Source organism: Vipera ursinii, assembly GCF_947247035.1.
Source record: "Vipera ursinii genome assembly, chromosome: 3".
Lineage (NCBI taxonomy): Eukaryota > Metazoa > Chordata > Lepidosauria > Squamata > Viperidae > Vipera > Vipera ursinii.
The window spans coordinates 87,710,626-87,726,470 of NC_139516.1; the positions used below are offsets into that span (position 1 = coordinate 87,710,626).

Genomic DNA, 15,845 nt, shown 5'->3' on the forward strand with positions numbered 1-15,845 from the left:
AAATGGATAAAATGGATGCAAGCTTTCAGGCCATACAGGTTTCTTAGACAACCTGCACAGTCCGTATCCTAGAGGCAGAATCTCATCTCATCATCTCATCTCATCTCATCATCTCATCTCATCATCTCATCTCATCATCTCATCTCATCGTGGTCTGCTACAATTTTCTCTCGCCCAATATCTTTTTCTGATCTGTGCACCTACCAACTGTGTTTATTCAACACACCTCACTGGGGATTGACAAGCCATCATTATGCGTAATGAGTCAGTCGAGCTGTAGTTGAAGAGAAATTTAAATGCACTTTTAGGAAGAAAGAAAGAAAAAATAACAGCCTTCCTGGCAATGATTTCTCAAAAGTTGAATATGGACATAACTCGGCAACCGAAGCTCTCTCTTTTCTAAGCCTCGGGAGTTAAGCGAGTTCCCGAGCGCCGCAAAAGAAGCAGCGGAGCCCGGCCAGTTCTGCGCCTGCTCCCTGCCCGCTTTCTCAGTAGAGGCCGAAAACCGGCGGAGGTGGCGTTGCTGCGGCCGTGGCTGCATTTCTCGCTCTCCGTGCTTGTCTTGGGTCGGGTTCCGGTCCCTCGCCATTTCTGCTCCTGGGAGCCAGGAGGTCGATCTCTCGGGGAGGCCTCTTCACTTCCAGGACGCAGGACGCGGCCTCTCAGCGGCGGCCCACCATGGGCGACGAAGGCCGGGTGGAGATAGATGGCAGCGTTATGGAAGGGGTGAGTTAGCGGAAAAGAGGAATCGTGGGCAGCCGGATCCCGTGGCTCTGGCTCGGGACGGGGCCGCAACCGAACGTTCCCAAGAAATGAATGAACGAACGAATGAATGAGTAGGTCGGTTGATGTCGGAGAGCCAGCAAGAAGGACGCGATTCTTCTAATTTCTGGCAGGAAGAAGTTAACTCCCGTATCTTCTTCCCCGAAACTGGGACTTGGTTAAACCGCCCCCCCCCCCGAAGATCCATTCTGCCGTGGCTCTTCTTAACTTTGGAAAAGGAAATACAATATTAATCTTTGGATTCCTCCTTTTTTGCATGCCTCCCGTTGAATAAGAATTCCAATTTTAGTGGCTTGCCTGCCTAAGTGTATTATGACATCTGTACTTCCCAGCCCCCGACGCTCCCCCCCCATCCTCGTTTGAAAATGGGGATTATTACAGATTTGTGAACTTGGCACAGACCCTGGGTATATAGGCTTTCCAGTCTTTCCCAACAGCTCCAGTTTTATGACGATCTGCTTTCCTTGCAGGGTGGCCAGATCTTGAGGGTTTCTACGGCTCTGAGTTGCTTGCTCAATAAACCTTTGCAGGTGAAAAATATCCGAGCTGGCAGGAGTCAGCCTGGTCTAAGGTAAATCCTGGTCAGCTTTTGGGAAAGCGAATTTCGAGCTAATCTTAGGGGGGGGGGGGAAATCTGCTATCAGGTCATTGTAGCTCGTGTTTATGCCAGGTTTGTGAAGAAGTTCAGAAAAATTACTAATCTGCAAAACCCTTTTAGGTTTTATGGTGGCTACAAAGGAGTAGCCATTTGCTGATGGTTATCAAAGATAAAGACTTCCTTAAGGAAGTGGATGGTTTGGCATTGCCTTTGACATCCTTGTCTAGCCTACAGCCTGGTGACCCAAATAGTAACCAGGTCCAAGCCTGTTTAGCTTCCAAAGTCAGAAACATCAGCCAGATGCTGCCATCTGTTAGCATACCAATTCTCAAGTTGTTGGTGTTGGAATGCTAGACTGGTTTAAGCTATTTTCTTAGGCTTATTTCTCATTTTGTTTTAAAGCTGTATTTTTCACAGACTATGAGGGAAAGCATGTGAATCTCAAAGACTACTAAACTAAAATTCCAAGCACCCTCCAAGCATAACCAATAGTGAGGTATATTAGGAGTTGTGGTTTAGCAGCATTTGGAGACCCATGGTTTGCTTTCCCTGTTGTCTCATACTTCAAAATGCAAAGGGGGCTGGATCTCAATCGATCAATCAGTCCTTCACTGTATATGGAAAGCTTATTTAGTAAGGTTTAAGGTTTATTAAATTTATATGCCGCCCTTCTCCCTGAGGACTCAGGGCGGCTTACAACAATAAAAAGTTAAAAGATATAAATACAAAAATTAAAAGAGGATTAAACAATATAAGAAATAAGAACAATTTAAACCAATAAAAAACCAAATTTAAAAACCATGATCAGTCCAGGCCCGCTTGTTGGAATAACCAGGTTTTTAGGTCACGGCGGAAGGACCGAAGGCCAGGGGCCATCTGCAGCTCTGGGGGCAGTTCGTTCCAGAGTGTCAGTGCGCCCACAGAGAAGGCTCTCCCCCTGGGGGTCGCCAGCCGGCATTGCCTGGCCGACGGAACCCTGAGGAGGCCAACTCTGTGGGAGCGAACCGGGCGATGGGAGGTTGACATTGGCAGCAGTTGGAGTGTTTGGTATTGACTGTTCTCTATATGTCAGAATCTGCTAATATTCTGGATCAGGTTAGAAATAGATTGGTACATAGTTAGCATTCCAATAAATCCTATGAATTTTGTTACGAGGGATATATATGGCTGTTGGTGATATCCTTGAGTATTTTATGCTGAATGTTCATGCTCACAGGATAGGTGGCATAAAGTATTGGGCATACTTTAAAATAAAATCTATTTACCATCTCCTCTTCCAAATAAATTCCCTCTAGGAACTCTCCTATATAAATATTTATATTCTGATTTACTCTTTTCTTTATCATAGTTCAAAATCCCCCTTAGAAACTTCTTGATACATTTCCCAGATTGTTGATTTCTGATAGTTTTAATTTCTTATGCAGGTAGAATGACAGAATTTGCTTTCTGTATTATAAAACATGGAAGGATCATCCAAAGCAAAGTGTCTAGACTGAGTAGTAGAAAAGAGAATTAACAAGCTCCCTCAGTTAATTTTGAACAGGCATTTGGGCATCTTTTCTTATTATGCATATAATAGTGATGATCTGAAATAAGACAAAGGGGCGAATGCTTCTGTGGCTATAAAACTTTTTTCATGTGTTTTCATCTACAAATATGTAAGTATATCTACAGATATATTTATGGATAAATAAAAGTGTAGCAGCTTGCTTAAGTCCTGTTATGATGGGATTGTGGCATTTAATTATATTATGTTGTATTATATGGTTCTACACGAATGTTGTTTTATTTCTACTATTATTTATATTTTGCCTTTTAGAACACATATTCCATCAAAGTAGCTTATAAGCCATTTCAACAATCATAATTTTTTTTATTTCTCAGGCTTGTGTGCTGTTTCCATCATAAAACAATCCAATAGCAGTTATATATGTAATGAATAAATATAATGATTAACAAAAATATAATACCTATCATATCACTATTCTTATATAATATATCAAATGGCTTAAGCTTCTGTGCAATTGATGGTTCTATCCTCGTTGATAATGGGCCAGGAAAAATCCATTTGGAATAATTTTGGCCTGCCATTGGCCTTCCTTTCTCTTTCAAGCTCAAAGAACTGAGAGACAAAATTCCTGTGATACTTTTGTCCTGGAAGTTGCTACAGGGTCATATGGTGCTATACTGTAGTGAATCAGACTAATTTTAGTTCTCATAGCACCATATTTCCTAACTCAGGGGTCCCCAACCCCTGGTGCGTGGACCAGTACTGGGCCACGGCACGCCAGCAACCGGGCTGCACAAACAAAGCCCCATCCGCGGGATGAAGTCAGCACACAAAAACATGCCCACTCCTGTCCACAAAAAAACCTCTCTCCACATAACCGCTCCCTGATGCCCAAAAGGTTGGGGACCTCTGTCCTAACTGACTGGGAGGTACATCCCACATGGTGGGTGGGGTTGAAACAAATGGTGGGTGGAGTCAGAACCAAAAGTAAGTAGAACCATGTATCTCTGTCATCGCCCTCCCTTACTCATTTTGACATCCTTTTGACTGTTTAACTTATTACTATCAAAGGAATATGTATCACACATGTCAGAAATCTGAGCTGATTGCCTAGAGAAGGATTTTAAAACAAAAGGCCTTGTGAAATTAGGTAAAAGGCACTCCTTTCTCAGTTTTGGGGAAATATTCTTTCTAAACAAGGGATGCAGTAATTGAGAATATTTGCCAGTTGCTTGTCGAGGGATTATTGATATTTTTCCTGGGCAAGTAGGGAGAAGTGGCTAATTAACCTGTATGGAGGAAGACATCACTTTAAGCTGAGCACCCTTTGTATCATGTATGCATGCCCAGGCTCTCTCTATGTTCTAATTCAGTGTACTTGACTTGAAGGCCTCAGCACCTGTCTGGACTGCAAATGGTTCGTGATCTATGTGATGGACAGATGGAAGGTGGAGACATCGGGTCAATAGAGATCATTTTCACACCTGGGAAGATCAAGGGTGGAACTCACATAGCAGACACTAAAACAGCAGGGTATTTTTTTTTGTTTGCATTTGTACGGTATTAATTAGCACTCAGTTTTGAAGAGATCTTATACCTTAAAGCTATAGAATTGTGTCTTTCCAAGTGTATTTCATACAATCCTACCATCAACAGTCAGTAAAGGGATGGCTAAGTATGATATGGGAATTGTAGTCCATTGCACCTAAAAGACACCAAACTAACAAAGGTCTTGCTGCAAAATGAAAGAAAAGGTACAAATACATACACTGATATTTTATTACTGTATGTCCTGATTTTTTGTGGGGTAGATTTTTCTGCTGTTTTCTAAGAATAATTCTTTTGTAAAGAGCATTTTTCTCTTCTATGGATTTTTCCCTTTTGTGGATCCTGGAGCCTTTGAAGTCCAGTTTCTGCAATTGCAAAATCCTAACACCAAATTACAAGTGCAGAACGACTCAGAATTTCAAAGTTGAGATTAACCAATTGTTGAATTAACAGTGGAATGGCATAGTTCCAATCCTTTTTAGCTATGAAGCTGACTGAGTGACTTGGAACCAATTGCTTTCCCTCTAAACTAGTGTTTCTTAAAGTGTGGACTTAGGACCTTTGGGGTCCTGCAAGACACTCTCAGGGGTCAAAATTTTTTGCCAAGCGTTTGTTGAAATACGGTATTAAAATCTCATCAGTTAATGAGAAGCAGTAGTGGCAACAAATGCAGCAATTTTAATTTTTAATGCAGTGCATATTGGTAAATGTAATATTTAACAACGAGAGTTCTTCTGGGTCCTCCATAATTTTTAAAAGTGGAGAGAAAAAAAAACGTTTAAGAACTACTGCTCTAAAGCATACTGAGAGTAAAATGGAAGGTGGGTGAGAAAGAAAACCATAGATGTCTTTTCCCTAGACAGCTCAAGAAGGGAGAGTGTAAAAGTAGCAACAAAATCATAGAGTTGAAGGGGATAGTTAGGCATTTGAGTCCCACTTCTTGCTGGGAACATAATGAGAACATAAATCTAATATTGTCTATGCATTTATTTTTAATCATAGGAGTGTTTGCTTGCTAATGCAAGTAGCCATGCCTTGTGTCCTTTTTGCGGTCTCTCCTTCTGAACTCCGTTTGAAAGGCGGCACCAATGCAGAGATGGCTCCTCAGATTGACTATACTTTGATGGTAAATGGAAGTTCATGTGCTTAAAGTTGGGCCTTTGATCTTGCAGAACCAATTAGCCTTCATTTGGGGTTGTTTTATAGTGGACTTGTCCGATTAGTTTTATCAGTGAAGACACAGGGAATGTATTCACTATATTTGCTGGTCCTCAAGTAAAGTATGGCAGAAAAGAAAAGAAAAAGCTTTTAAAAGCTGATGTGATAAATTAAGTGGGCTAAAATCAAGCACAGGAGGTTCCAAACACTCAAGAGGCTCATGAGCCAAGACTCACCCCTTTTTTATATGCTGATGCGCCGCCGTGTTAACTTTTTAAAGCTTGCGCAACATATCTGGTGAAGCAGTGATAAAGTTTTTTTAGAACAGTGTTAAAGCAAGTTAAAACTGCCTTAATCAATTTATTCAGGTTGTAATAAATGCCTCCATGTCTATTCATTTGGAAACTTGATTCATACTTATCACAATCAAGTGAATGGTTATTTCCGAATTTTGTTTGCTTCTTGTAATTATTCAGTTGGACACTAAATATTTATATTACTGAAAACAATAGGATTGTGTGGATCATGTGGCACATCTGCCCACATTGCAAAGAGGGTGATTCAAGTATAATTGGTTGTTTTGTTTTTATTGATTAGATATTTTTTAGTCCAAGCTGTGTCTCAAGTGAAAAACACAGAGACTCTGAGGTCCTTAGTGCTCTCTGAGTTTGGTGGGTTTTTTGCAAACATTTCATTACCAGACTAGGTAACATCATCATGATGGTCAAATTCAGTAATCATCATTAGCACCGATGATATTACCTAGTTTGGTGATGCACCAGCGCAAGAAACCAAACAACAATTAATCAGAGACCGTCAAGGATTACAAAGTTCAATCCTGACCTACAAATATTCTCTTCTGTTGGAAAAAAGAGGACGAGAATGATTTTGTCTGCTTGAAAAGAAATAAAATGGCATATTATCCCTCCTTCTAATTATTTCCCAAGGATATCTGCTACATTGCCTCATGTCACATAAAATGGTAGTCAACATGAGCTTGAAAACACTTGACCCGTTCCTTTTCTTTTATGTCCAAGGGAGTATCTGTGAGGTTCTACTAATTTGTGGCAGATTAGAATAGAAGCGATATGCACAGATTATAGTTTGTCCTTAAAACATGAAGAAGTTCTAGCTTTTGATAGCAAACTATTGTCCATAAAAATTGCAGTTTTCCATACTCAAGATAAAATAGTGAGGCCTTCAGACAGATAGATACACTGTTTTTTGCATCAATCTGGCAGCATGATTAAAGGGTTCTTTATTCATTAAAAGGATGTACCTATGTTTTTTCAATAAATGTGTTTACTCTCCAGGTCTTCAAGCCAATAGCTGAAAAGTTTGGTGTGATTGTAGACTGTGACATAAAAAGGAGGTGAGTTCCAGTTGTGTGTTGACGTGTCTTCTCTCTGTGATTGCAAGTTTCTATCTTGCATTTTGGCAACAAAAGATACTCCCTTCCTTTTGCTTATGACCTGCTATAGTGGCCTTCTGAGTCAGAGGCCTTTAAAAGTAAGCGCAGCCTCTGAAAACTAGAGAGTAGCTTCCCTTGAACTCTTTCATAACTTGCCCAAGTTGTTAAATGACAGGGAGAATAACATACACTGTATTTATTAAATTATGACCTGAATTGTCTCTTGATTTTCTCCTTTGCTTCTTTGTCCTGGTTTCATCTTCTTTTTGGAACTTGCACATCACTCAAAGCCAGATGATTTTAAATCCAGAGAACTAGTGCCGTAGGAGTAAGGGGTGAAGTGATAGCTCGGTTCTTGAGCTGTCTCCTCTAAGAATATTTACTTGCTTGGTCCCTGATATTCATAACATGCTTGTGGGCTTATCAAAGATATTCTAATGCGGTGTGGTGTAGGACAGGGGTCCTCAACTCCTGGTCTGTGGACCGGTAGCGTGCCACGGCATGCCAGCAGCCGGTCCGCACAAACGAGCAAAGCCCCATCCATGGGATGCAGGCAGCACACAAAGCCATGCATTCTGGTCCGCGGAAAAATCTTTCTCCGTGGAACTGGTCCCTGGTGTCCAAAAGGTTGGGGACCTCTGTGTAGGAAATAGAGCACTAGATCAAATCAGCCTTTTGCAGGAGTACTATTTATGTTTGAGAAGGTTTATCTTTAGTGGCAAAAAAATAAGCTCATTATTTTGAGCTCTGCTTGTGTGTTGTTATTTTCAACAGGGGCTACTATCCGAAAGGGGGTGGTGAAGTGGTTGTCCGAATGTCCCCAGTTAAGCAACTAAACCCAATCACTTTAACTGACCGTGGTACGGTGACCAAGATACACGGAAGAGCCTTTGTTGCTGAGGCTTTGCCAATCAAAGTAAGTATGTCTGATTTAGGTGAGGAAAAGGGCTTGTCCATTAAGATTTGGATCCAAAGTTGGACTGAATTCACACTGCTTTAAGTTATAAAAAAGTTTGGTTTAACTAACATGTTAGAATTTGTAAATAATAGCTTATGATTTTCTAGAAGAAATACACCAGTCCTCTGGTTATTAGCAAGCTATTGTTACGCTAACTATGTCTTAGAAAGATGTCATGCTACCTTGAAAAATAATATGGGCAATTTAGTTATAATAGCAACATAGTAGAGTGATCATTTTACAGTTCTCCACTTGTGCTATATTAAGAAATTTGTTATGCAGTCATAAGGGTAAAAATAATTAGCTCCATTATAAAATACATTCTTTGCCTGAAGAAGATCCCAGATCCAGTCCTTTAATTGGCATCTTCATTTACAACAGGACACCAAAGCAAATAAGAAGGACATTTATCTAAGATATGGCAAAACTGGTTCTGGTCAAAGTTAACAGTAGCAGACAAGATGGACAGATAGCCTAACCCAGTGATGGTGAACCTTTTAGAGACTGAGTGCCCAGACTGCAACCCAAAACCCACTTATGTATCATCGGGTGCCGGGTGGGTGAGGCCCATTGGGTGAGTGTGGCCAATTGGGTGGGTGTGACCCATTGGGTGGGTGTGGCTGCAGTCTTAATGGCAGACTGGGTGGGACTAAAAAGCTCAATCAATTCCAACTTTGCGAGATCTTTTTTTCCCCCGCAAGAAGTTGAAATTGATTGAACCTTTTTTTTTTTTGCACACGGCGGTGGAGGCCTAAAGCAAAAAGGTTTTATAAAACCCATCTGAAGGCCTAGGACTGGGGCGATGCAAAAAGGTTTTATAAAACCCAGCTGAAGGCCTAGGACTGGGACGACGGTGTGCGTGCCAATAGAGAGGGCTTTGTATGCCATCTGTGGCAGTGTGCCATAGGTTCACCACCATTTTGAAAGATGGTGATTATGACTATCTCTTAAATGTGCCCAGGACTTGATTATAAGAGAATCACCGAATAGGTCATTAGAAAAGATGAATAAGTAATCCCCCAAAACCACGAGTCTCTCTGCCAAATATGTTATATCAAAACACTGGTGTACAACAACTTCTGAGAGTCTGAATCTCACCTTTGTCCAAAAAGTTATTTGATAGCTTTAGAAAAATCATTTTTTGTTTTTACATCTGTCTCCCATCTGCTGAATGAGTCAGATAAGCCAGGTCACCTGTAAAGATGCTCTGTAGTTTAGGTAACTGATCACAGGGGGTGAGATTTGCTCTGAAAGAAGGCTTTCTATACCAGGGTTATCTTATCAGTGGTCCTAAGGCTGCTTAGCACCATCCAGAGTCTTTGATGTGGTCTCCAGAATTTGCATTGATCTTGCAGTTGTTGTTTTTTCTTCACAGAAAAAGCTCAATAAACCCAAGGGCCGTGGTCTTATTCCTGTGTATGATTCAATTTAAAGACGTTCACGGTTATTTTTCCCCCCCAACGTACTTGAGTTCAGCCCCTGACTTGCCATTCAAACACCAGGTAGAGACTTCAACCTGAAACGGGTTCAGGTTGTGCTGTACAAAACTCTGCACAAATGGCAGGGATCATCAGGCGAGCTACTTTAAGCAAACAGTCTCTAGACCAGCTTTTCAGGAGACACTGTTTGCAAATTTCTGCAAAATTATAATCTTTCCACTCTTTCCATGTGAAATACATATAAGATGGAAAGCTCTTGCATTGAGAATTCCATGTATTCCTTTTATTTTGTTACTTTAGGTGGCCAAAGATATGGCTTCCGCTGCAGTGAAATGCATCAGGAAAGAGATTCGGGATCTCTACGTCAATATTCAGACTGTTAGAGAGCCGGATAATGAGGCCTTTGGAACAGGATCTGGAATTATGTGAGTGAGTTTGGCTGTCATTTGAGAGTCCAGTTTATTGCCATAGGAAGCCAAGTGGTTTCTTGTGAGCTGTTTTTGGGGAGAGAAAAGGAGGGGTGGGCTTCAATGTTTTCATATAATTCTATAAGTTTTTACTTTATTTAGAATTGTTGCAGAGACATCCACTGGCTGCTTGCTGGCAGGATCATCCCTTGGTAAAAGAGGTGAGAGCTTTAGGCACTGGGACATTGCTTCACGCAACTTGGCCTCCTCAGAGCCTTGTAAAAGGCTCTGGCTTTATGGTGACAAACCAAAAGCATGGCGGTGTCTTCCCTAGGATCACAACTCCAGTTCTTTTCTCCGGCTTATATCCATTCTATGTTCTTATCTGATGACAGCTTCTTTCTTTCCTTCTTTTCTTTCTTTCTTTTTTTCTTTCTTTCTTTCTTTCTTTCTTTCTTTCTTTCTTTCTTTCTTTCTCTTTATTTTATTTTATTATTTTATGTTATTATTTTATTTTATTATTTTATTTTATTTTATTATTTTATTTTATTATTTTATTTTATTTTATTATTTTATTTTATTTTATTTTATTTTATTTTATTTTATTATTTTATTTTATTTTATTTTATTTTATTTTATTTTATTTTATTTTAATTCTGCCCATCTCCCTGATAAGGCAGCTTTGAGTAGTATATAAATTTAATAAATAATATTCCCAATAAGGCAACATGGGTCTTCTAGTCCAAAAGATCTCTTATTACAAATAGAGAGCTTGCATTGGCTGAGTCTCTAAGGCTGGTTCTGAAGAGGAAGCATGTGTGTGTTTGTATATGTGTGTACATATATCATTTCCTCCATATACTTCATTTGTATAATTATGTCAACATGCTTCGGATCCATTGCATGCAAAGTTCATTGTATCAAGGTTCACTAAATTGGGCTCTTAATATAGCACATATTTGGAAGGAGCCACAGTAGTCATACATGTTGTGTTGTGTTGTGTTGTGTTGTGTTGTGTTTCATTCTAAATTAAATATAACTTTATGAGTATCTGATATCAAATTTCATCAGAAAGCAAAACTTCATAACTCTCCCTGGCTACCTTGTGAAAGTGAATGAAGGCCTTTTATAATTTTAAACTATCCAAAGATAGAAATCTGCTCTGAACATATTTTCATTTGTGTTAGAAGCATTTTATTTAATTTATTTTATTTAAATCAGGTTCCCTACTTAATTTTTCTCACAGGTAAAAATGCAGACAAAGTTGGAATTGAAGCAGCAGAGATGCTGCTGGGAAACCTTCGGCATGGAGGTGCTGTGGATGATTATCTGCAGGACCAAGTAAGAGCTGCGTGTGGGAAATCTCTCACACAAAAAAAGCTGAAGTATCACGTATACACCTTCTCATACATGTGGATTAGGGATCCAAGGAGTTATTAATTCAGTATCCAGGTTTTCTCAATCTATCACCCACCAGCTGTGATAGCCCTGTCATCTTGGATGGTAGGTGGATAGGAGTTGTAATCCAACACAGCTGGAGAGTGAAGCGAGAAGAAAGCTCTTTCTAATAATTCCTGAGCTTTAGGAGCATACTAATAAGGAAATACCCTTGACATTTCCAGCATGTTGCTGAATTTCAGACCAACCTCACTGGTAAAACAAAATAGACACAGCTATCCCTCTCCCTTCTTTTTTGTTTGTTTTTAACACCATTTCCATCTGGTCGTATACCTTGAAGGAGAATAAACTTAAATAAACTCTTGAGAAGCTGAAATTTCTATTATGTTGGGGAAGCAGGCTGGTGTCCCAGGAGAGCTTTAAGCCACATGGATTCCTGAGTTTCCCCTCTTCTTGCATACCTCAGTTGGGAGGTATGCAAGAAGACAGGAACAAACCCAGCTTTCTGGAGTTGGGATTTTCTGGCATTGGGAATTCCAGCAGAGGTGGCTGTTAGTGAAACTGGGAAGGTGGATCTGGCAAAAGAAAATCACTTAATCCAGCGGGCCTTATTCTCAGATCATTCGCTGTGAAAGATTCTCTTTCAATTCCACCTGCAGTTTTGAAAAGCCACCTTTATAACTTGGCAGATTTTGATAGAAATTTAGAAAAAAATTGGGCTTACATTTCTGCAGCCTTATTTTTCTGTAAACCTGCCTTTTGAGGGGGGGAAAAAAGAGGTAAACTGATGTTCTCACAATGCTAAATAGTTGCATTAATACAAAACAGCTTGAAAGTTTACCGAAGCGATACCCATCTTCGAGCCATTTTGGCTTGGATTTTCAACAATGTCCTCGGTAAGACTGACCAAACTGGGCCCACTAATGAACTCTTGTTTAACTAGCAACAACAATTGTGGGAATGGCCAGTTTTTTGGCCTCCCAACCTTCAGCTTTCCCAAACGTTTCTTATCGGCCTCTACGTGAATTACAGTGATGAGCACACTCCCCTGGTTCACACAGGATGGCATGTGGGAGGTTTGGGAAACGCTATGATAGAGCTTTCACATATATCTTTTAGTATCTTGTTTTTGTAATGATCTCATAGGCACCTGAGTAGTTCTCACTATGTATCCAATTATCACTATGTATCCTATTTTTTTGAGATTGATGGGGTTTATGTAATGTATTTGGTATTCAGAAAAAGGAGGTGAATAAAAGTTCAGCGGGCAGTTGCTCAGGGAGTTTTTTGGAGAGACGAGGCTGCCTGGCTGGTTCAGAGCATCTCTATCGACCTGGGTCTGAATTCTTTTCCCTACAAATAATAAAGCAGCAAGCTAAAAATTAGCCAGAATCTTTCCAGAGCATTAGAACCTTGTGTGAAACTGGAAAAGGTTGTAGATTTAGTGTGTTTTACAATAGAGATGGTAAAATATGTTGTAGGAGGACAGTCATGTTAATCTATGGTGGGACAGGGGTCCTCAGTCCCTGGGTTACGGCCCACTCCCAGGCTGTGGCCTATTTGGAATCAGGCCACATGAGTGGCAGGCCAGCGTGCATGCACAGCTCAACCTGCGTGAGTGGCAGGCCAACGCAGGTGCAGCTCAACTTGCACAAGTTGAGCTGTGCGCCTGCATGCACGCCGGCCCATCACTCATGTGGCCCGGTTCCCTTCCCCCCCCCTCCAGGCCTTCAAGCCACAAAGGTTGGGGACCACTGTTGTAGAACCTTTTCTGACTAATACATTTTATTACCGGCAAGTAATAATAAGAAATAAGATTTCTTTATAAATATATTTAAGTTCAGTGGCACTTACTCCCTAATTATATGTTCAGGATTGCAACCATACATTTTTTCAGTGACTTGACTGCTTGTAATCAATTCAGATAATTCAGAATGGCGCAAGCAAAAACATCTAGAAAGAAAGGCACCCCATAAAAAGATGCTCCAGTCAGATAGTCCAAAGAATGTGTCTTTCTTCTTCTTCTTTTTTTAATAACAGGGAGTGTTGTATCCCTTCAGGCATTCATAATGCTGGCTTGTTTTTGATCCTCTCCAGCTGATAATTTTCATGGCTTTAGCCAATGGGAAATCGAGAATAAAAACTGGACCAATTACGCTGCACACCGAAACAGCGATACATTTTGCTGAACTGCTGACAAAGGTAAGTACGAATCGCTTGAACTTCCAAATCTCTCAGTCTGGCCAGTAGTGGTATGGCATGATCTCTAGTGAAAAATGGGCCGGCACTGCGAAGCAATAGATGCAATGATGCCCTTCACAGTTCCACGTATACAGGAAAGAATGGCAATTACTTTCAACATATTGAGCCTAAGGGAGGATGCATAGCAATTGCAGCTTACATCCTTACTGCCCTCCAGCACCTCCTTTTTGAGGTAGCTGACTTGCCTTGTCTACTGGATGGATTATGGAGTATCTGCTTGAAGATACGATTTTTAGCCATCCACATTTTGCCCAATGGGTGCATGCCGGCAGGATACAAACTTGAAATTTCCCTGAATATCATTAGCAGTAGCACATATCAGATATAATAAAGTCTTTTGGGGGGGTGGCACTCTGACTTGAGAATGCTCTCTTTGGAGAAGTTGAAGTGATGCTTAGATTACAGCAGGGGTCTTCAATCTTGGTCGTTTTATGACTTGTGGACTTCAACTCCCAGAATTCCTCAGCCAGGTACGCTCACTGAGGAATTCTGGGAGTTGAAGTCCACAAGTCATAAAAGGGCCAAGTTTGAAGACCCCTGGAGTACAGTATTAAGAAATGATCACCTTACAGGTAGTCCTCACTTACCGACAGCCTTGTTTAGCAACCATTTAAAATTATGACAGTGCTGAAGGAGGTTTATAACCAGTCCTTGAACTTAGAGCGTCCTTCGATCATGTGATTCCAGTTTGGCACTTCATAACCGCTGCGCCTTTGTGATGGTCACAGCATCCAATAGTGACATGATCACCATTTGTGACCTTCACAGCTGGCTTCTCACAAAAAGAAGCTGGCATGAAGCTACTGTATAAGTCATGGTCAGATGATATTGCATTTAATGACCAATGGTGATTTGCTCAATGACTGTAGCAGAACTGATGGAGGTCCGGTGCAATCACATGACTTTAGTTGCTGGTCCCAATTGCTGTCGGTAAGTGAGGATTATCTGTATTTGTAATTTTTGAATGTTTTGTGTGGTGCCCTTTGCCTGAAGTCCAGTTTATGCGAAGAACAATTTTAGAAAGCATCAGGGTTTTTTTGTTTATTGTTTTTGCAGGCTAAGTTTACCGTGACAAAATCAGAAGATGAAGAACTTTCCAAGGATGCCCATATTATTGAGTGCCAAGGAATCGGATTGCTAAATACAAATCTGTAATTATTGCTCTGGGTGGGATGGTGTTATGTTTATTTTGGTTTGTTTTTCTTTATAAGTATCTGTATAAATGTATTGCACTTCGTTCACTGGAACGTTTGAATAAAGCGCTTCCTTAAATTTCCTTTATTATTAAAGTAATAATACATAAATGTACTTATTTATTGGGCTTATATCTTGCCTCAGCCCAAAGACTATTAGTGTTTTATGTGATAGAAAAGGGTTAATTAAACAACTGCACCTAAAATTCAACATTTTAATTTGGATTTATTTCCCCCCTCCCCCAACTGTGGACAAAATCTGTTGTTTCCAAAGCTGTCCAGACAACTGATGGTATTTGCATCACAAGGACAGTGATGTTTTTTTCACCACATGTATCCTCTTTTTGACAAAATGAACCTTCTGTTATGTACTGGGTTCTTCGCTTCAATGACGAGGTGAGGCGAGTGAGTTCAGCAAAGATCATTGTTTATTGCTTGCAGGATCTGAACTGAGAAACAGGGCTGCGAATGCAGCAATTATACCCTGGCCTCTAGGCGGCGGCCAATAGGTTTAAAGCAACCTATTGCCGCCCTAGAGGTAACCAATAGCGGCGCTAGAGACGGGTTGTCTGAGGAGCTGGGAGCCGTTAGCCAGCTTCCCAGCTTAAGCAACCTTCCAGCAAATGACCCACGTGGTGTTCCCTTAACAGGACAAAGCCCAATACATTACACCTTTAATGATATAAATAACGTCAGTTAGAATTTAAGGGATATCCCTTCTCTGCCACATAGTCCTAAGCTAAATTGTAGTTTAAACTGAACAAATAGGCTTATCAGATCTAGGTTTCAAGATGCCAGATCCCTCAGTTTTAACAATTTTCTGTCTTATTAGGCCACAAAACAATTCTGACACCCTAACTGCAACATTGCCTGCTTTAAATAAAATTCAGTATAACTTAACTTTGTGAGGGGAGGGAGGGAGGAAGGAAAGAAGGAAGGAAAATTCTATTGTTTTCCACTCCATTTTGTCTAATGGTTAATCACCAGGCTAGAAAGAAGACCGTGAGTTCTAGTCCCAGGGTAGCCATGAAAGACAGCTGGGTGACCTTGGGCCAGCCCCTCTTTCTCTCTCAGCCCAATTTATCATACAGGGTGGTGGTTGTGGGGAAAAGGAGGAGGAAGAAGGTGTGTCGGATATACTTACTGCCTTGAGTTATTTGTAAAAACAAAGATGGCATAC

General features: G+C 40.6%; 1 protein-coding gene across 1 annotated transcript; it reads left to right on the forward strand.

The window, feature by feature from the left end:
* The first annotated feature begins 505 nt into the window (after positions 1–505).
* Positions 506–14,865, forward strand: RTCA (RNA 3'-terminal phosphate cyclase). The gene is made up of 11 exons (XM_083357701.1): positions 506–726; positions 1,254–1,354; positions 4,281–4,424; positions 5,442–5,565; positions 6,911–6,969; positions 7,783–7,924; positions 9,706–9,830; positions 9,975–10,033; positions 11,059–11,153; positions 13,308–13,412; positions 14,529–14,865. The coding sequence occupies exons 1-11, from the start codon at positions 679–681 to the stop codon at positions 14,625–14,627; spliced, it is 1,101 nt and encodes a 366-aa protein (XP_083213827.1). The 5' UTR covers positions 506–678; the 3' UTR covers positions 14,628–14,865.
* The last annotated feature ends 980 nt before the right edge of the window (positions 14,866–15,845 follow it).

Coding starts and splice junctions, on each gene's coding strand:
- RTCA (XM_083357701.1), top strand. CDS start 679: ATGGGCGACGAAGGCCGGGTGGAGATAGATGGCAGCGTTATGGAAGGG. Junction 4,425..5,441: donor GCAGACACTAAAACAGCAGG/GTATTTTTTTTT, acceptor TTTTAATCATAG/GAGTGTTTGCTTGCTAATGC. Junction 7,925..9,705: donor CTGAGGCTTTGCCAATCAAA/GTAAGTATGTCT, acceptor TTGTTACTTTAG/GTGGCCAAAGATATGGCTTC.